This window comes from Camellia sinensis, chromosome 5, assembly GCF_055761805.1.
Source record: "Camellia sinensis isolate YWXY chromosome 5, ASM5576180v1, whole genome shotgun sequence".
Lineage (NCBI taxonomy): Eukaryota > Viridiplantae > Streptophyta > Magnoliopsida > Ericales > Theaceae > Camellia > Camellia sinensis.
The window spans coordinates 68,705,643-68,726,986 of record NC_138965.1 but is presented as its reverse complement, the minus strand read 5'-3'; the positions used below and the strand labels follow the sequence as shown (position 1 = coordinate 68,726,986).

At 34.2% G+C, this 21,344-nt stretch overlaps 1 protein-coding gene across 2 annotated transcripts; it reads right to left on the bottom strand.

Moving 5' to 3' along the window:
- Positions 1 to 578: 578 nt before the first annotated feature.
- Positions 579 to 16,698, bottom strand: LOC114276910 (vacuolar protein sorting-associated protein 2 homolog 1). 2 transcript variants are annotated; one of them, XM_082869046.1, is made up of 5 exons: positions 16,397 to 16,698; positions 3,601 to 3,731; positions 2,142 to 2,246; positions 927 to 1,187; positions 579 to 830 (listed from the first exon to the last, which is right to left on the bottom strand). In XM_082869046.1, exons 1-5 carry the CDS (start codon positions 16,431 to 16,433, stop codon positions 693 to 695), a joined length of 672 nt encoding a protein of 223 aa, XP_082725172.1. In that variant the 5' UTR covers positions 16,434 to 16,698; the 3' UTR covers positions 579 to 692. The 2 variants fall into 2 exon arrangements, with proteins under 2 accessions (XP_082725172.1, XP_028074551.1); XM_028218750.2 differs by lacking the exon at positions 16,397 to 16,698 and adding an exon at positions 7,144 to 7,446.
- Positions 16,699 to 21,344: the final 4,646 nt, after the last annotated feature.

The following is a 21,344-nucleotide window of genomic DNA, read 5'->3' as shown; positions in this document are numbered from 1 at the left end:
ACACCTCCGAAGTTTGGTGAAAATATAAATTTTCTCCTGAAGTTTGAAAAATTACATCTCGCCCCTTAAAGTTTATATGTTCATAACAAATTGTCCCCTGAAATTTTTATTTTCATACAAATTCTCTCCTAATTTTTCTTAATTTGTTATGAAAATTTGACCCTCATAGGCCAATTTATAATTTCTCAAACTTCAGGAGAGAATCTGTATTTTTATCAAATCTCGAGAGGGATGTTTGTAATTTGCCCTTTTAAAATTGAGTTTAAATGAATTAGACATGAAATACGCATTGAATTTGGATAAAACAAACAACAAAGCAAGAAACCCATCCCCTGCACCTCCACCATCACCACAAAAAGAGTTCAACAAAGTAAACCCAATTCGTTCATTTTGTCCAACCTATATCCAATTCCCGTTTATTAAACGGGCATATTTCGATTGAGTTGTTTTAATGCATAACTATTTTGACCTGTCCAAAGCCACCCATATGCAACCTCTAAATAACCAAGGATGTCTAGAAAGGCCTAACTGTACCGCAAGCAGGTTGGTTAAGTTCAGGAAAGCATTGAAAGGTAATATGAAGCATCAAAAGTAGTTTCATTGTAATATATAAGCTGTACCAAACCATGAATTGACAAAGTCTTCACACAAGTTACAAGCGCATACCAATTTTTCGTATTTCAAGTAAAATACTACATTTTTCTCAAATTGTTTAACCTTGCTTGTAAATCACTGTCTATCCCAGTGTCATCACTTCCTGTTGCTTCAGCTTGTGCAACCTTATTATTTGCAGCTGGGGCAGCTACAGCAGATGATGGTGCATTCAAAAGCTGCACATCAAATACCCAAATGGTTAATATTGAAAAAAAGACTTATTTACCTAAATTCTAGTTGATAGAGGGACTCAAAGTGAAAAGAAAAAGTACCTCTGATTTTATATCAATTCCGATCTCATCAAGAACCTGACTCACTAGCTCTTCTGTTTCTTCTTCTTCCTCGTCCCCTTCCAAAGCATCATCAATGGCATCTCCCATGACCTCAGTAACCATTTCCATCTTCTCATTCTGCCTCTCAAATTCTTGCATTATTTTCTGCAGCGATGGCAAGTTCATCTGCCTATTCATCTGACCCATTGCCTTTGTCACACCTTTCATTGCCTCTCCCATAGCTTGTGTTGACTTCAAAGTCTAATTTTTTTTAAATAGAAATAAATCTAAATATTAGTACAACAAGAAGATAACTAGCAAAGTTACTATAAATTTGTCAGGGTACACAATCTTATAGCTGACAAAAAAAAAAAAAAACCTGGAACTTGCATTCCAACGCAGATCGAATTCTTGCTTGTCTCGGCTTTTATTAGCCAGCCGGTACATATATTTTTGTCATCGCCAGTTCTTTTTAGCTAATACTAGAGATCATGGCACACGTGTTGCATGTGTTCATAATACATCATAAAGTAGCCGAAACAGTCACATATATTTTGAGGTTGAATGGTTCTGAACGAGTGGATTTTACTATCTTTAACCCCACAATTAAGATCAACATAAAACTTTCAAACAGTAAAAGATAAATCTTTGTTGGATAATTTGGAATTGAAAAGAGTTACACAGTTTCAATTTGGTGTTCACACCAAACTAGCATGTTCACTTTATATAATGGTATATACAGTCTATAGATGAGCATATAAATAAACATACTATATGTTTAACCAAATATGAAAGTCAACTCTTTATGAATCTAAACTTGTTCCCCCCCAAAAAAAAATGCTATATCAAAATCCAACTCAAAATTCCATTTGAAGATGCAGAAAGGGAAAGAGGATGTAGATTCAACTAAAGAGAGAACAAAGAACAACAAAAACCCATTTCACCATATCTGATCATCACATTTATAGACAGAAATTTCAATTAATATATTCATCAGAGGCTCTGTAACGAGAAGCACACAAGGATATTGAATTTCCTTCGATAAAAACAAGAGCAATGACTTTTTCCCATTATTTCTCTGAACAAAATGTTCAAAAGACACATATAAACAACATGACTCGGCCCTAATACAAAGGCGACAATGACAAAATAATGTTACATGACATTAAAAATATTAATGAAAATAATGAACAATTAACCAAAAGCAAAGCATACCTGAATTCTAAGAGCTACACCCTGGAGTTGAGATTTCAGCTTATAAAACTTTTCGACCTGATGTCGTGTTCTAATAAGGTCTTTTGCCATCACCTTAACAGCTCCCTGGAACAACAGTACTTGCAATCAAATGTTTAATATTTAAGATAATGTGGGTACATAGCTCACTCCATTTGTATTCATAAATGATGCCACAAACTTAATAATTCTATCAAGCAGGGGCTATCTAGAAGAATAATAAACTATAATTTTGAATTAATTTTCCAAAAAGAGGGGAAGGAGGCGAGAAATCTGCTGATAATATTAAAAATCATGATTCCAAAAGCAGGTAACTCTATTAACATACATCAACACATGAAAACTAACTCCAAAACAGAACAAAATAATGGCGGGTGAACATAGATATATAAGCATTAGTACATACTACAGAAGTACATGTAAATGGAAGGAACTACATATGAGACAAAAGGCTACATGCAATAAAAGTATAAAACTGAATAAGGTTATGGCGTATGGAGATCACATCCTGACTCCGGATAGAGAATGGATGGAAATAAGGCAAGCTCCTCAGACTTATTGAAGATAAAAATGCCCAATGCACTGTTTGTCAGCTGATTTTTGAGTGATTCTCAGCGTAGTGATCTATATAATCACAGAGCCTGAATAAAAGAATTTCATGCAGAAAACTTATTAAAAGAAGAATGTCCTGAATAAAGTGCTTGAATAACTCATATCATGTTTGCACAAGTAACATCAGTAAAGAAAAATAGATGCCCCTCCAACACTATGATAGAGCACCAGCAGCCCTAACAATCTTTTTATGTAACTCCAAGTTTCCATCACCCTATAACCAGGTACAGCAACGGAGGATGAGAACAATGTTTTATAAATTGATTTTCACAGTGCCATGAATATAATGCTTTAAACCTATGTTAATTTAAACAAATCAGGTAGAACAACATTTTGTGATCAGGCCAATGGCAGCTTTCTATGTATTAGCAACAAGATACTGATGCTTACAATCCAAAATGTTGGTTTATTTGTTCACCCACATTCGAAGAAGTGTTGGTTTATTTGTTCACCCACATTTGAAGGAGTTTAGTGAAAGACTATAAATGATATTCAAGGTTGAGCTGCAAGTTTATGCTTCGATTGCAAATACAGTTTTTCAATATATTTCACAGCATACAAATAAGTGAATATCCACAAATATAAACTATTAGTCTATACTTGGGAAAATCAACCAGGTGATTTGAAACTCTTGAAAATACATAACTCGAATTAAAGATGCCACATATTTGCATCTGCATCTTAATTAAGGTGGTAAAATCTTGCATTCAAAATAAGATCACCTGCACCCATGGAAAGCATAAAAGGAATATGTGCTTTTTACTAAGTTTTTAAAATATAATATATAGTAGTTCATATTAAAAAGAGGTAATTTTACACAAGTACATACCATCTGTCCTTGCTTGGCACTTTTCTTTATCTCTGCAATCAATTTCTTCTCTTGTGCTTGTAAGCCTTGCCTCTCCCGATCTATTTCTCTAATAGATTTGTCCAACATCCTCTTATTTTCCCGTAGAAGTTCTGAAATTACAACCACATATTCAACTTATACATTATAGCTTTTAGAGTAATCATAACTTCAAGCTTTATAGCATAACCATTGTTACCTGGTCCATATAAATAAAAATAGGAACCTGAACGACAGCCCAAGGTAAGACTCCAATAGTATTCCAATTAAATGGCATGTGCATGCCATGTTCCACGGGTATATAACTATCTTACTTGGAATGTGGATCGTTTTGGTACATGGAATGGTAAAGTGGTACACCATTTGCTCCAAATTGTGGTATGATATGGGTAGCCTTGTGTAGTTTATACTATAAGAATTTAAAATACTTTTGGTCGAGTTCAGGTTTTTTTTTTATTTTTTTAACAATTAGATATCCAAGACCTCATTTAGGAATAGGGATGTCAATTTGAAACCGGCCCGACGGGGACCCGACCCCCCAACCCCGATTAAAGCGGTTTTTTCCCGAAAAATATCCCCTACGGGCCAGGGATGGTACTCAAAAATAAATCCCCGATGATTTTCGGGCCGGGGACGGTGATATATTTTTCACCCCCGACCCCTGCCCGTCCCCGGCCCTGACCCCGTCCCCGTTAGCCCCCCGAATCAAACTTATTATATATGCCCCTTAATAGTTAATATATAATATAACCCTCAACTATTCTGTTCTGTCTCTCTCTCTCTCACTCTCTCTCTTCCCTCTACACTCTCTCAATCTCGCACCTCTCCTCTCTCTCACTCTCGCATCGCACCTCTCATCTCCGCCTCCTCAACGCAGCTGTCACTGTCCGCGACGCCAGAGTCGCTGTCCACCTTGCTGTCGTCTCCGCCATTCGTCTCCTCCTCAGCGCAGCCTTCACCTCCGTCAACTCTTCCGTTCGCTCCACCTCCATCACTGCCCTCTCTCAGATCTGTGTTGATCTCGTCCGATCTACGCCGATCAGCTGTTCGTCGCCGCCGATCAGCCAATCTATGCCGATCTCCTCCGTCGTCCTCTCTCTCTGTGTATACATGTATGTGTATGTCTCTGTGTGTATGTATAATGTATGTGTGTGCTTGTGAATGTATACATGTGAGTATGTATGTATGTATTTGTTGAATGTTGTTGAATGTCTCTATGTTGAATGTATACATGTGAGTATGTCTCTGTGTTGAATATTGAAACGGATTTGAATCGGGGAACTTTCGAGGTCGGGGAAGCCCGATCCCCGTTGGGGGCGGGGACGAGGACCGTGATAGGTTCCCCGTTGGGGATCGGGGCCGGGGACGGGGAAGTTTTGGCCATCGGAGATCAGGGACGGGGAGTGGGATCCCCGGCCCCGCCCCGCCCCGTTGCCATTCCTATTTAGGAACATGCTTATTTTTTTTAAGGCCTTGCTTAGGAACATACTTTTTTAGTGACTTTTTGATTTTTTGGCTAAAATATGATATAAAAAAAACTAACATATTTGGGATGACTTTTTGTTTTTTTACGAAAAGATGTACAAAAAGTACAGTGAATGGAAATAAATCTTTGATTCTTTGGTATTTGTTGGCTTTTTGGATTTTTTTGTGACTTTTTAGCTTTTAGGCTACTTTGTGATGTTCTTAAATGAGGCCTAAATTAATATTGTAATAACACATTTCTATGAACATTATAACCCCTTTTTTTTATATATATATTTTGTATCATTATATTTGATAAAAGAAAATATATTGGAAAAAAAACAAAAAACAAAACTTTTCAAATTGTTGAATTTACCGCTTTAGAATGAAAGTATACCACATTTCAAAAAGTGCGTTCCACAATGCAATCATTAGGGTATCAACGTTTTCTAGTAACACTAGTATATATTAAATATGCAACTCAAAAAATGACCCCAAAAGGCTGATTCATACCTAGGTCATACGGCTTTGATATGAACAAGATGATTAAATTTCACATGTCAATGTATTCCATGCTAATAGGGCATTACATGTAAAATGCAATGACTAGAAACAAGAAGTTCATGTTTGCAAACAAAAAAGCATCACACAATGATTGCAGTCAAGTAATAAGGAGTAAAAAAATGAACTTTAGTTAAATAACACTAGTGTCAATGTAACAGAACACTTAACAATGAAGCATGAATACTTCTAAAAAAGAGTCATATCCGTATCCTACCTGTATCAGATATTGACATTCATCAGATGCTCGCAAATACGTATCAAATACTTTCTAAGCATATCTAATACTTGATGTTAATCTTGAGAAGTATCAAATACTTTTCGGATAGTCATGTATCCAAACCACTATGAAATTGAGATTGCAGCAATTTTTGCAATGTATTAGAATTCTCAATTTAGTTTCGAGAAGTTATTTAGTGGTTGAAGTCTTGTACTGCTGTAGTACTAGTAATAGATAGTGCCTAAGTCATTATCAGATAGCCTACTATTTTGCAAGTGATTTGTAGAACCAATTGCCAATGAAAAATATCTTGTAATCTATGAAGCACAGACACCTCTTCGGAGGTCACGTACGAGAGTCCGACATAGACAGCTCCAGACACATGTTGGACAAACTAGGAACAGTTGGACACGTTAGAAAGAGTCGACTTGGGACATGCTACAGACATACTGAGTACACGCTACGGACACGTTGAGGACAGGCTAAGGACTATGTTTTTCAAAAAAATTAAAATTTAAGATTTTTTTTTGATAAAATAACATACTTAAAGTTGACAAATTTGATAAAATTAAATATTTAACATAAAATATATATTAAATATTTAAAAATATGACACATAATAAATATATAAAATTACATTTTTTTCACATGTTCCCAACATGTCGTGTCCTACATTTTTTTGAAAATTTACGTATTTGCATGTCAGCGTTGTGTCCTTGTTAGTGCTTCTAAGCTTGTAATTCACTTGTGAAGAGCTTAGAAGGGTTCTCCATCTCTACTAATTGAACCTAGAAAATGTTTCAAGCCCCCGGTTTTCTTTCCCTCTTTTTCTATTTTTCATCTCAATTGTTTTGATTTTACACAGAGGCACATATCGAAACTGAATGCCAATTCAGCACCGCAGCTTTACAAACTAAATTAAGTAAAACATAGAATTCAAAAACATGATCCAATTTAGGAATTACTCCATTTGTATGAATTAAAAAAGTAAACTCTACGTAAGCAAGTTACATCAATTTTAGTATTTTGATGCGCAAATAGCAAAATTGAGAAGCAAGAATTCAGTGAAATGATAAACAATAAAAACCCTAACTCGAGATTACATACGCCCTCTACGATCGTGATCAGAAGGACCATCTTAAAACAAATAAAACCAAAATTTGAGACTTATTTGTTTACAATTCCAGGATATACAGAACATTTCAAGCGAATTAAATCATTAGACTTGTCAACGAGTGATAACCCAAGCAACAAAATTCAAACGAGATCGAAATGTGAACCTGCAGGTGTCTTCCTCTTGCCGAATAGAAAACTCATGTTGATCGATCAATATAGATCACGTTGAATTCCGACAAATCTCTCTCGCTCGATCGAAATGTGAACCTTGGGTTTGCTTCGGGCCTTCGATCGTCAAGAAAAATAAACTATATCACAATCAATCTCTACAGACAGACAAATCCACCAAGGAAAGTTCCGAACAATCCAAATACACTTTGGAATTACGCGTCAATTTTTTGGGTCCCGCTCTGATTAATTTAATAAAATAAAAAATTCTAAACATCCACTAATTTTTTTATTTCTCCTCAAAAAATAGGTTAATTTTACTTTTATCCCTAAACTAAGGAAATTCTATACTACGTACCTTAACAAACAAAATAATAATAAAATTATGATCTTCGTGGGGAATTTTTAAGATTGAATTGTGGTGTTAAATATTATTTGATTATGATCTATGAAGTATTTGATAACTTAATTCAGTACTTAAAATTAAATATATTGAATGATAATCAATTAAGTTCGTTTAATAATTACAATTGATATTATTTAAAAATTTAAATATTTCTTAAAATGTACGTTAAAACTTAAGAAAAATTTAAATTATATAAAATTTATTGTCATTAAGTAGATAAATAAATAAATCATATTTCATAAAATGTAAAAGATTATAATAAAATGTATAAAATTCATATTTATTTTGTATATTTCTTTCTCATATTCTATTTTATAGATTTCATATTTATTTTAGAGGTTTTTTAAATTTATTATAACCTTTTTTTTTAAATTTACCTATTACTTGAAGAGCAGGTTAAGTGTATTTTGTTAATACTTGAATAGTAAGTATAATTATTTGAAATAGTAAGTATAATTATATCAAATAGTAGTGCACTTAGTTATTGTGATAAGTTGAAAACTTATTTTTTGGCTTCAAAACCATTGAATACTATCTTGTTTTTTACACCTAATTTTAATCATTACCAATGGTTAGATTTATTTACTTTTAGATTTAATGGTTTAAATTTATTCATATGGGGTATATCAAAACCATTTCATGTACCATAGAAATTTCTGCCTAATCATATCTCACTAACAAACTAAAATATCAATAATAATTTATACCATTAAAAAAAAATCAAAAAAAAAAAAAAAAACAAAGCATAGGCAGTGAGTGTGGTTCACTGCCAAATCATTAGTGGCTCTGTTAGTACTCTCAATCATTTTTCCTAAAATGTAGCGTTACAATGTAACTGCCTCTCATTGTTTTCAAACTCGGACTGGATCGGCCGATCGAACCAGTTGGACCGGGAACCGGGCCTTGTTTCGGTCCGGTCAACCCCCTAAACCTGGAGTGGGGCCAAAATCGGGAAAACCCGGTGACCCAATGGTCAAACTGGCAAAACCGGTGACCCGGACCGGGTCGGGAGGGTCAGACCGATTTATTTATTTATTTATTATTTTCTTTCTTTCTTTCTTATATATATATATATATATATTTCAAAATTTTGACTAAAAAATTCTTATTTCAAGAGTCTTCTCTCATAAAGAAGAGTCTTATTGAAAGCTTGAGAAGATTATGAAAGTCTATTCCTATTTATAGGAAAAAAAATTTCAAAGAAAATCTACAAAATTCTATGTGGAATTCAATCAAATTATTTGAAATATATTGATTGGAGGGAGAGTTGAAAATTTCATTTCCCTCCAAAATTAAATATAGCATTCAATCAATTTATTTGGAGGGAATGTTTAAAAAATTTAATTTCTTTAAAATAAGTGACTTTTTTTTTTATCAATTATGACCTTATTAAATATTATTAATAAATACTGCGAAACAATTTTTATTTTTATTTGATTATTTATATATATTTTTATTTATTTATAATTTATAATTATATTTTTTAATTATATAATATTAATTATGACGTCACGGTTCGACTACTTTGACCTGACTATTGAACCGGTGACCCGTTTACTCAATTTCTTTTTCGATTTGCTCACCGATCCGGTTTTGAAAACATTGCTGCCTCTGGCCATGTTTGATTCACAACACTAATAATGAGGTATTAATAATCCTATCAAATTAGTGTGGTATTAACTATCCCACCCCTACCCCATTACTAATAATTCTACAAATTTGTTGGATTAATTATCCATTGGATTAATAATCCTAAACCAAAGTGTCAAAACAAACATAGGATGATTGGGCCCACGGATTAATAATCCTAATCCATGCTTTAATCCTTACGATCAAACATACCCTCTGTGTTCTCTGTTTATAGGAAGGACTGCAGCCTTAGCTGCGGCTGCGGCCTTACAATGTGTAGCTGTTGCTGGCTGAATTGGTAGACTTGTAGACTTTATTTCCTCGGTAATAAACAAGTAGTGTAGAATGCAATCCAATCATGATACTGAAATCTTGCTGCGGGGTGGAATTCAAAATCCGCAATAATATTGGTTGTATAATTTGACGGATCCACATGAAGAATGAAGGTATACAGAGACAAAAGTAGAGTTTGAGTGCAAAACGTTTTAGCAAGCAAGCAAAGCCACAAGAGAGAGGATACTGTTTTCAACTTTCTATCACCAAGGCAAGCACCAAGTGCCAGAAATGGAAGGAACTCATGAGACTGAGATAGGTATGAGAGAGAATATGCTTTATGAAGCATCAGTGAGTGGGAATACTGAGTCCTTGAAGAAGTTGATTGAAGAAGATAGACTCACTCTGTCCCGATCTTCACTCACTTGTTTCGATGAGAATCCTCTTCATATAGCTGCTATGCAAGGTCATCTGGATTTTGCAAAAGCTCTTGTGACTCTCAAGAAAGACTTGGTCTCTGATTTAGATTCAAAGGGCCGATCGCCTCTTCACTTGGCCTCTGCAAATGGGTATATCCAGATAGTTAAGGTGTTGTTAATGGCAAACCCTAGTGTTTGTCTCGTGGTTGTTCTTTGTTTGCCTCACAAATTAGTGAATCATCTGATACAAAATAGGTTCACAATCAAGAATAACTTTTAACACATTAAAAATAAAAATATTTCATTATAAAAATAAATAAAGCTATATATATATGATAAATAAAATAAAATAAACTTTATTTATAATGCAGGTGCAATTAAGATTTAATCAATGTCAAATTCATATAAAATAAAGTAATTTTGTTAATTTCCTCGTTGTATTTATTTATTTATTTCCTTACATAGAAATTATAGAAATAAAAAATTAAAAAATAACATACAATTGCTAAGAGAGAAAGGTTGTGTTGCTTTTAACAAGTTAAGTTATAAACTTCTTTTAACTTTGTAATAAATGGGTTTTCATTGTGCTCAATAGAGCCTTTCAACTACTTACTCTAACATGTGGCTAAAGTTATTGGTGGATTTTATGCTGTGAACCACTTATAAATTACCTTTTGAAAATTGGAGATCTTTCTCATTTTCGAACCCAAGACAATGATCTTAATGGCCTTGCACATGGGCGAGCCCTGTATTATAAGTAACAAAAAGGATGCATATAGTATCTATTTTATATAAAAAGTATAATTTATTTTAATTCATCACTTAATTTTTTATCAAATAACATTTGAACTTTAAAAAATTTAACATTCAATTTCAAAACTTTAATTTTATGTTTTTCAATTTTTAATTTTGAGTTTTATCAAATAACACCTTGCTTAACAAATGATGATAGGCACCATGCTTTATATACATACTTCTAATCAAAATTTCAATAGAAATCCTTCTAATAAGTTGTAGCAGAATAATTAGAATTAATTAGATACATCATACATAGATTCCTTTGTATTAATTTGTGCAGACCATAAAATACCTATTGGAAGAAACGGTGGTGGAAGTGAATGCTGTGAATGGACATGGTATCACGGCTTTGGATATCATAGAACATATGCCAATTAGAGATTTAAAGGCAATGGAAATCAGTAGATTGGTTATGCAAGCTGGAGGCCACATTGGCCACCAACTGCGTGGTCATGGGAAAATATTAGTATCACAGCCACCCTCGCTGGTAGGGATGGCAATTGGAACCCGGCTCGACAGGTACTCGATCCCCCGACCCCGAATCGAGCGGTTATTTTCCGAAAAATACCCCCAACGGGCTAGGGATGGTATTAAAAATTGAATCCCCGATAATATTCGGGCCGGGGACGGGGATACATGTTTCAGCCCCGGACCCGGCCCGACCCTGACACCGTCCCCGTCCCCGATCCCCGCCCCGGTTGCCCCGGTGTGAAATTACTATTTTGCCCCTTCTATATATAATATATGTGTGGGAGTGTGTAGGGTTTGGGCTGTTGGTAGACGCAGCACACCCACGCACAAACATCTTCTCCCTCTCTCTCTCACATACACGGTCGTTCCTCACCGCCTCTCCTTCACCATTTTGGTCGGCAACGGCTCCTCCCTCACCGCCGCTCCTCCTCTGGCGGAACTCCCTCACCGCTGCTCCTCACCGCAGCTCCTCCTCACCGTTTTGGTCAGCAGCGGCTTCTTCGTCTCTCTCTCTCACGCTATCGTCTCTCTCTCATGGTATCTCCTTCTCTCTCTCTCTCTCTCTCTCTCCCTTCCTGGTTTGGTCGGCGACGCCTCCTCCCGCACCGTCGTTCCTCACCGCAACTCCTCCTCTCTCCCTCTCATGGTATCTTCTTGTCTCTCTCTCGCGATATCTCCTCCCCCCTCTCTCTCTCTCTCTCTGTTTTTTTGATTTTGTTCTCTGTTTTTTGATTTTGTTCTTCAGTTCTAGAAATGATGAAGATGAACATGTTAATCTCTGCTAGATTTGTTGATGAATGTGTTAGATTTTTTAATCTATTTGTTGATGAAGATCAAGAAAATGAAATCTGTTGTTGAAAATATCTCTCTCTCTCTCTCTCTCTGATTTGTTGTTGAAATCTGTTAGATTTGTTGTTGAAATATGTTTTTTAGATTTTTTTTTTTTTTTTAATTTTTGGGTCAGGGAATTTCGGGGTCGGGGAAACCCGATCCCCGTTAGGGGACGGGGACGGGGGCGGTTATGAGCTCCCCGTCGGGGATCGGGGCCGGGGACGGGGGTATTTCCACCATCGGGGATCGGGGACGGGGAGTGTGATCCCCGGCCCCGGCCCACCCCGTTGCCATTCCTACTCGCTGGTCAATGGCACGTTGAAGCCCCCAACAAACAAAGATGATTGGTTAAATAGAAAACGTGATGGCTTGTTGATATCCGCAACTGTAATTGCAGGAATGGCTTACCAATCTGGGCTTAGCCCACCTGATGGGCTTAAATCAAATGGAAAATCCAAATACATAAACAAGAGAAAAACAGATGTTCAATTATTTTGGATTGCAAACACAATATATTTTGTTGCTTCTCTGACCATAATGCTTTTGCTTGTAAGTGGGTTACCATTGAAGAAAAGAATTTTGAGGTGGATGCTAGTGGTTGCAATGTGGGTGACAATGACAACCTTGGTAATCACTTATTCTTCTTTGATGATTGCCATTTCGCCAGAACATATCGATGTGTCTGGGATATGGTTGGTCTTATGCTTGGCCCTAATTCTTATAGTTTTCCTTGTCTACACTTGTCGCTTCATCATTTGGATCATCAGGAAAGTGCGCAAATACATAAACAAGAGAAACACAAATGAGATTGAAGGTGGTCACGGCCAAGGGCAAGTTCAAGTTTGAAATCTCAACATCTTTTAGTTACTACATATTGTATGTACTATACTAGTATTAAGATAAATAATCCATTAGATCTCTCTCGATCAGCTTAGTTTTTATCTTTTCCAGTAGGAAAATACATCCACATGGACAGCCACAAGTGAGATAGGAGAGACAATCTGGTATTTTATTCCTATTATAATTACAAATCCTTTATAATTATTCTCATTTTACATTATGAGTAGAAGCACCAAAGAAATATATGGAACATATCAATCTGATACCTGAAAAGTACTTCTCTTCCTCCTTGAACTTCTCCAAAGTGATACATGTTCACATTGCATTTGGATCTTTCCACAAAACAAAATAAATACACAAATAGTTCAAAGAGTAAGAGAAATGCAAATAAAAATACCCTGGTGGCTTACATCTTTCAAGGCTATGGCCTTAATTACACAAAATCAGGAAACACTAACTCGAGACAAATAAGCTCCATAGCTGTGGCTCATAAACAACAAAAGAGCCTTAGTGCTCCTTTTAAAAGATATCCACTATCCTTCACTTGGGTGGAGGCACATCACTAATCCCTAAAATGTTGTTATAATAGGAATGAGTAATATAGCCTAGTAGAAATACTTTTAACAGAATATATAAATGTTTGATATAAATATGACCATGTCATGCACATGTGATGACAAAATCCACGATTTTTTTTCCCTTTTTTAAAGTGATGATGCTCAATGCACTTATGTAGTATCAAACTCAAGATCAACCATAGGGTGGTAAATACGCCATAGAATCCTAATGCACAAGTCAATTACATATAAATATATATATATATAGATTTTATATCAAAATTATTCTAACATTTACCGACTCACAATACAACAAGGCGATGGGCACCTAAAACGTATATCTTTTCCACATTTGCTGGCTCACAATACGACAGGGCCAGTGGACGCCCAAAAACATTTCCTACATTCGTCTGGCATCAAGCACAAGACAGGATAATTGAACACCTTGACTGCTCACACAGGTACCAATACCATACACAACACATTTCCAAAACCGACTCACTTCCTGGGTTACTATGCTATTTACCCTCTTTCCAATATTCCAACATCCAAAGTAATAAAACAATATGAGTTCAAAATCATGAAATGCCATGCAATGCATGAGTTTTGCAAGATATAACTATTACCTAAGGTTCCTTTCATCATTATAAGAAATAAAAATTTAAACCCTTATGCAGAACAACAACCCAAGGTAACACTCCAATAGTATTCCAATTAAGTGACGTGTGCATGCCATGCTCCACGGGTATATGACTATGTTACTTGGAATGTGGATCGTTTTGGTACATGAAATGGGAACTTGGTACACCATTTGCTCTAAATTGTGGTACGACATGGGTAGACTTGTGTAGTTTGCGCTATAAGAATTTAAAGTACTTTCAGTCGAGTTTTTTTTTTTAACAATTAGATCCAAGGCCTCATTTAGGAACATGCTTATTTATTTTAAGGCCTCGTTTAGGAACATATTTTTTTAGTGATTTTTTGATTTTTTGTCTAAAATATGAGATGAAAAAAATTAATATGTTTGGGATGACTTTTTGTTTTTTTATGAAAAGATGTGCAAAAAGTAGAGTGAATGGAAATAAATCTTTGACTCTTTGGTATTTGTTGGTTTTTTGGATTTTTTAGTAACTTTTTAGCATTTAGGTTACTTTGTGATGTTCCCAAATGAGGCCTAAATTAATATTATAACAACACATTTCTATGAGCATTATAACCCATTTTTTATATTTTGTATCATTATATTTGATAAAAGAAAATATATTAGAAAAAAAAAACAAAAAACAAAAAACAAAACTTTTCAAAGTGCTGAATTTACTACTTTAGAATGAAAGTAAACCACATTTCAAAAAGTGCGTTCCAAAATGCAATCATTAGGGTATCAGCGTTTTCTAGTAACACTAAGTATGCAACTCAAAAAATCAAACCCAAAAGGCTGATTCGTACCTAGATCATAAGGCTTTGATATGAACAAGATGATTAAATTTCACGTGTCAATGTCTTCCATGCTAATAGGGCATTACATGTAAAATGCAATGCCTAGTAACAAAAAGTTCTTGCTTGCAAACAAAAAAACATCACACAATGATTGCAGTCAAGTAATAAGGAGCAAAAAATGAACTTTAGTTAAATAACACTACTGTCAATGTAACAGAACACTAATTAAAAATGAAGCATGAATACTTCTAAAAAAGAGTCGTATCAGTATCCATATTGTACCTGTATCAGATACCGACATTCATTGGATGCTCGCAGATACGTATCAAATACTTCCTAAGCATATCTTATACTCGATGTTAATTTTGAGAAGTATCAAATACTTTTCAGATAGTCATGTATCCAAACTACTATGAAATTGAGATTGAGATTGCAGTAATTTTTGCATTGTATTAGAATTCACAATTTAGTTTCAATTTAGTTTCGAGAAGATATTTAGTGGTCAAAGTCTTGTACTGCTGCAGCACTAGTAATAGATAGTGCGTAAGTTGTTATCAGATAGCCTACTATTTTGCAAGTGATTTGTAGAGTCAATTGTCAATGAAAAATATCTTGTAAGTTGTAACCTATAAAGCACGAGCAACTCTCGCAGGTCACGTACAAGAGTCCGACACGGACATGCTCCAGACAAATGTCGGACACGCTGGAAAGAGTCAGACACTTGGAACATGCTACAGACACACTGAGGACACACTAAGGACACATTGGGAACACGCTGGAGACATGCTAAGGACCATGTTTTTCAAAAAAATTAAAATTTTAATTTTTTTTTTAATAAAATAACATACCTAAAGTTGATAAATTTGATAAAATTAAATATTTGACATAAAATACATATTAAATATTTAAAAATATGACACATAATAAATATATAAAATTACACTTTTTTCATGTGTTCCCAATGTATCGTGTCCTACATTTTCTAAAAATTTACGTCTATGCGTGCCCACATTGTGTCTGTGTTTGTGCTTCTTAACTTGTAATTCACTTGTGAAGAGCTTAGAAGGGTTCTCCATCTCCATCTCTACTAATTGAACCCAGAAAATGTTTCAAGCCCCCGGTTTTCTTTCCCTCTTTTTCTATTTTCATCTCAATTGTTTTGATTTTACACAGAGGCACATATCGAAACTGAAAGCCAATTCAGCACCGCAGCTTTACAAACTAAATTAAGTAAAACAAAGAATTCAAAAACATGATCCAATTTAGGAATTACTCCATTTGTGTGAATTACAAAAGCAAACTCTACCTAAGCAAGTTATATCAATTTTAGTATTTTGATGCGCAATTAGCAAAATTGAGAAGCAAGAATTCAGTGAAATGATAAACAATAAAAACCCTAACTCGAGATTACATACGCCCTCTACGATCGTGATCAGAAGGACCATCTTAAAACAAATAAAACTAAAATTTGAGACCTATTTGTTTACAATTCCAGGATATACAGAACATTTCAAGCGAACCAAATCATTAGATTTGTCAACGAGTGATATCCCAAGCAACAAAATTCAAACAAGATCGAAATGTGAACCTGCAGGTGTCTTCCTCTTGCCGAATAGAAAACTCATGTTGATCGATCAATAAAGATCACGTTGAATTCCGACAAATCTCTCTCGCTCGATCGAAATGTGAATCTTGGGTTTGCTTCGGGCCTTCGATCGTCAAGGAAAATAAACTGTTTCACAATCAATCTCTACAGACAGACAAATCCACCAAGGAAAGTTCCGAAAACAATCCCAAATACACTACGGAATTACGCGTCAACTTTTTGGGTCCCGCTCTGATTAATTTTAACAAAATAAAACCTTCTAAACTAAACATCCACTAATTTTTTATTTCTCCTTAAAAAATAGGTTAATTTTACTTTTATCCCTAAACTAAATTCTATACTACGTACCTTAACCCAAAAAAAAAAAAAAGTGCTCGTCACATTATGATCTTTATGCGGTTTTTTTTAAAGATTAAATTGTGGTGTTTATTATTATTTGATTATGATTTATGAAGTGTTTGATAACTTGATTCTGTTTTTCAAATTGAATATATTGAATAATAATTAATTAAGTATGTTTAATAATTACAATTGATATTATTTAAAAATTTAAGTGTTTCTTAAAATGTATGTTAAAATTTAAAAAAAAATTAAATTGTATAAAATTTACTTAATTCTAACTAAATTTATAAATATTAAATATAAGAATCGATATACACTATTATATACTCGTCATCACCGCTATTATTACCACCACCACCACTACCATCATCGTCGTCGCCATTACCACCATCACCACTACTACCACCACTTTCATCACCATTGTTATTGTTATCATAAGCACCATCATCATTTTACTACCACTACCATCACTATTGTCATCGCCACCACCACCACCATCAATGCAACTACTACCACCACCATCACCATTGCTTGTTGCCATGCCACTACCGCCATGCCACTGCCACCACTGCCACTATCACCAACACCACTACTACCACCATTGCCATCATACCTTCACCACCACCGCTGTCATGACCCAAACTTGCTCCTGTAGATTTAGTGTCGTAACTAGCTAGTAATCCGAGATTATCAAAAGCCTGCTTAACAATAATCACAGTATTACAATAATAGGGGCTGGCGGAAGCCAATAACTAATAAAATATGTCGTCCAGTGAGCTGTGAGGGCTTACATGAACAAACTAAGTTTATAAAAATATATATATATATATATATTCATGTAGACCATACCAACCTTAACCATAGCTTAGGGATTTAATCCCGATAACAAAAAGTCAGTTTTATCATCAATCATAATCATATAAAGACACACTTGTTTCCGCACTACTCAAACACTTAGTTGCAAAAACAAAAGGGTGACCTCAACCACCTAATTAAGCCTTGACACTTGACGGTTCGGAACCTCACGGTGAGGTGCAATAGTTGGCTTAACAAAACGGGGATTTAGGTCGACGCTGCTAAGTCCAGTTCGGTGCATGATCACCTACATATATACAAACAAACAATGAGCTAAATCTCATTTAATAATCTCAATGTAAAAAAGTTAAATGAATGAGATTTATAACTTGTCATAACAATATAACGTTCTTGACATAATTAAAGCATACTTCGAAAATGTATAATAGCATATATGGATCATCAAACCTTTCATAGCTTATCCAATAGCTCACCTAATAGCCTTATCAAAACTTGACGGAACACCACACTGAACGTTCACGATGAAACAAAGCATTTAACATATATATATAATTAAAATACATTCAGTTCATCAAACCTGTCAAACCAATAGTACTGAACAGCATATTAGCGAAACAACCACAATGGATCGTGGACATAGGCATAACGATCACAATGAATCGACATATACAAAACGATCACAACGCACCGTCATATACAAAACGATCGCAACGGATCGACATATACAAAATGATCTCAAGTGATTGACTTAGGCAAAACTTTTCGAAAATTAAAACATATGTTAATAGGTGTCACATTCGATAATCACAAAGGAAATCTCATTCATTCTTATCAACATAGTTTTTCAGAAACTTGTCAGATCACAATCATATCGAAGTTCTATAACATAACTTAACATTTCAGGAAGTCCTTGCCATATTGGACATTTTGTGAACACAACATAGCTTACAAAACGTCCATGACGAATCAAAGACAGAACAGAAGTTACCGAAGCTCAAAGTACATTTTCCAGATTGTCACATATCGCATCATACACAATTCAGAGTTTCACCGCTTAACTTTAGAGTTCCAAAGTTCTTGTTCACAAGCTTATTGTATCAACATTTCATAACAAAACATAGGTTCCACAAATTATCGAATAACATAGTCATTTTCAAAGTAACTCATATACGAAAATATTTTTACAAAGACATTACTCACAGTGCTTGGCCGGATGATACTCTTCATGCGAGCGACCTACACAACACATTCAAGCATAACATCTTAAAATACATTTCATTCATTTAATCGGTTCTTAAACCTATTTGGTTCATTCGTTACTTGTACGTTCGATTATTCGTATTCTTTCTTTACTTTCTTTCGTGTTCATGAAGTGTATATGAATGTAAAATACATGTGAAAACCATGCAAACGAAGGTCCGGAAGTTGGAAAAACGGAAAGAAAATGAATCCGAGACTGCTCTGAAAACCACACGCGTGGGGGCACTGGCCGCATGTGCAGTACTGTCACCGCACTTGTGCTCCGCATGTGCAATTAAAGCACAATGTTTGACTTGCTGAGCTCTGTGTTCGTGTGGTTCTGGGTCAAAATCTGTCCGAAAATTTGCTTTTGAATGGAAATTCATTATTTTCAAAATCCAGCTTCAATTTTATGCAAAACAAGGCTCAAAACCCTTAAACACATCTTGAATTTCACATCCCTAACTTCAACAAAACTTATAACTTCAAAACAAAACTCAATTTTCTATCTACAAAATCACAACCTTGAATTTAAGAGCAAAATCAAGAAGCACGCCTATGTTGAGTTCCAATCTTCCAAAATTCATGGAGTTTCCTCCTCGCTTCTCAAACATCATGCAAGAAAGATAAGTTTGAACATGAATGATGCCATGTATGTCAAAATTATGAGTTACTTTCTTCAAATCTTTCATATCAAGCCATGCAAAACCTAACCCTCCAATTACAACAACAAAACTCCTTAATCCAACTTTGATTCAATGGTTTTATGAGTAATACAACTTAGATTCATGAAATTAGAGGAGGATTGTTACCTTAGATGGTTAATTTGGTGAAGTTTTGCTTGATTTCCCTTCAAATCTCTCTTGTTCTTCTTTTTCTTCCTCTTTTCCTTTCTTGAGTTCTCTCTCTCTCTCTCTCTCTCTCTCTCTCTCAAAATATCCCCTAACAAAACAAACTTACTCTCTCTCAAACATTTCTCTTCTTTCTTAACTAATTGAATAGAGTTAGGAATTATTTAATTCACTAATTTTTGTCTTAAGCCTTAGTTACTTACAAGTTTAGCTAATAAGTTTTATTAACTAAATTAATTCATTTCTCATCTTACACATCATAATCTAATTTAAATTAAACTAAATTGAATCACACTAATGTGAATTAGGCTCTAATTGCCTATTCCAAATATTTAATTCTAACTTGTTTAAATTACTTATTCAGACAAGTTCATTTCGTATCTATACATATCTGTTCATAATAACACAATTCAATTAACACATGGCACATAATTAACACATAATCACATAATCATTACAAATCACATAATCATTACAAATCACATGATTAACTTAATTAATTACGGAGGTGGTTGTTACAACCACCATCACAATATAAAAATTAAAATATAAAATTTGAAAATAATAAAATTCGAATTTGATCTTATACATATCAAACAATTTATTTTTAGTTAAATACTTAAATTTTTTTCAAACAATTTTTTAGATTAAAAAATTCAATACTTAATTTTCAGTCTTTACTTTTAAGTTTTCGATTTTATCAAACACCACTATTATGGTGTTTATTATAACTTATAATTTATTAGGGGTTTTTACTCACATAAAGCGAACTTAATTATCATTAAGGCCTCGTTTTGGAACAGACTAATTTAGTAACTTTTTGGCTATTTGGCTAAAAAGGTATGTAAAAAAAAACTTGTATGTTTGGGATGACTTTTTGGCTAATTACGAAAAGATGTGCAAAAAGTAGAGAGAAAAGAGAATCTTTGACTTTTTGGTATGGGTTGTTGGCTTTTTGACTAATTTAGTAACTTTTTGACTAATTGGCTAAAATAGCCTCTTGCCAAACGAGGCCTAAGTCTTGTTAACCTTTTAAATGCACTAATAACTCCTCAACTGTCCATATTACTCTCATTAAATATCTTCTCTTCTTCTTATCAAATACCAACAACCATTGTCATCGGAAATCCACAACCAGCACTGGCCATCGTCTCCTTTCCACGCACTGAATGCACTGCCGACCACCGCCTTCTCTTTTACAGGGGCAAAATGTTAAGGGACCAAGAAATATAGAAAATTTTATTTATACCCGTACATAGTTTTGAGTATTTATAATAGAATTAGTATATCATTCTTAAATTCTAAGTAAATTTGATTTGCTCCCCTTAAAATCTAAATAATTTTTCTTGTTATTCCTTTAAATTTTTTTAGATTTTTTACTTATCCCAATAGTTTCCAATTCCTCTTTTTTAATTGAATATAACTAAAGAGTAATGTTTTAGAACAAGAAATTAGAAACAAAAAAGTACCAAGCAAAATTAATATGTGGTCTAAATTTAATTATTGTACGGTGGGGATTTACACATTATTTTTATTGATACTTTTTTATATCTGAATTATTCATTTTAGTATTAACGCATAATTTATATCATCATTTTTATTCACCCTCTACACTTTTAACACTAATAATATAATTAACAACATGAATATTATTAATTTTAAATCCAAGAAAAAAGAATCAA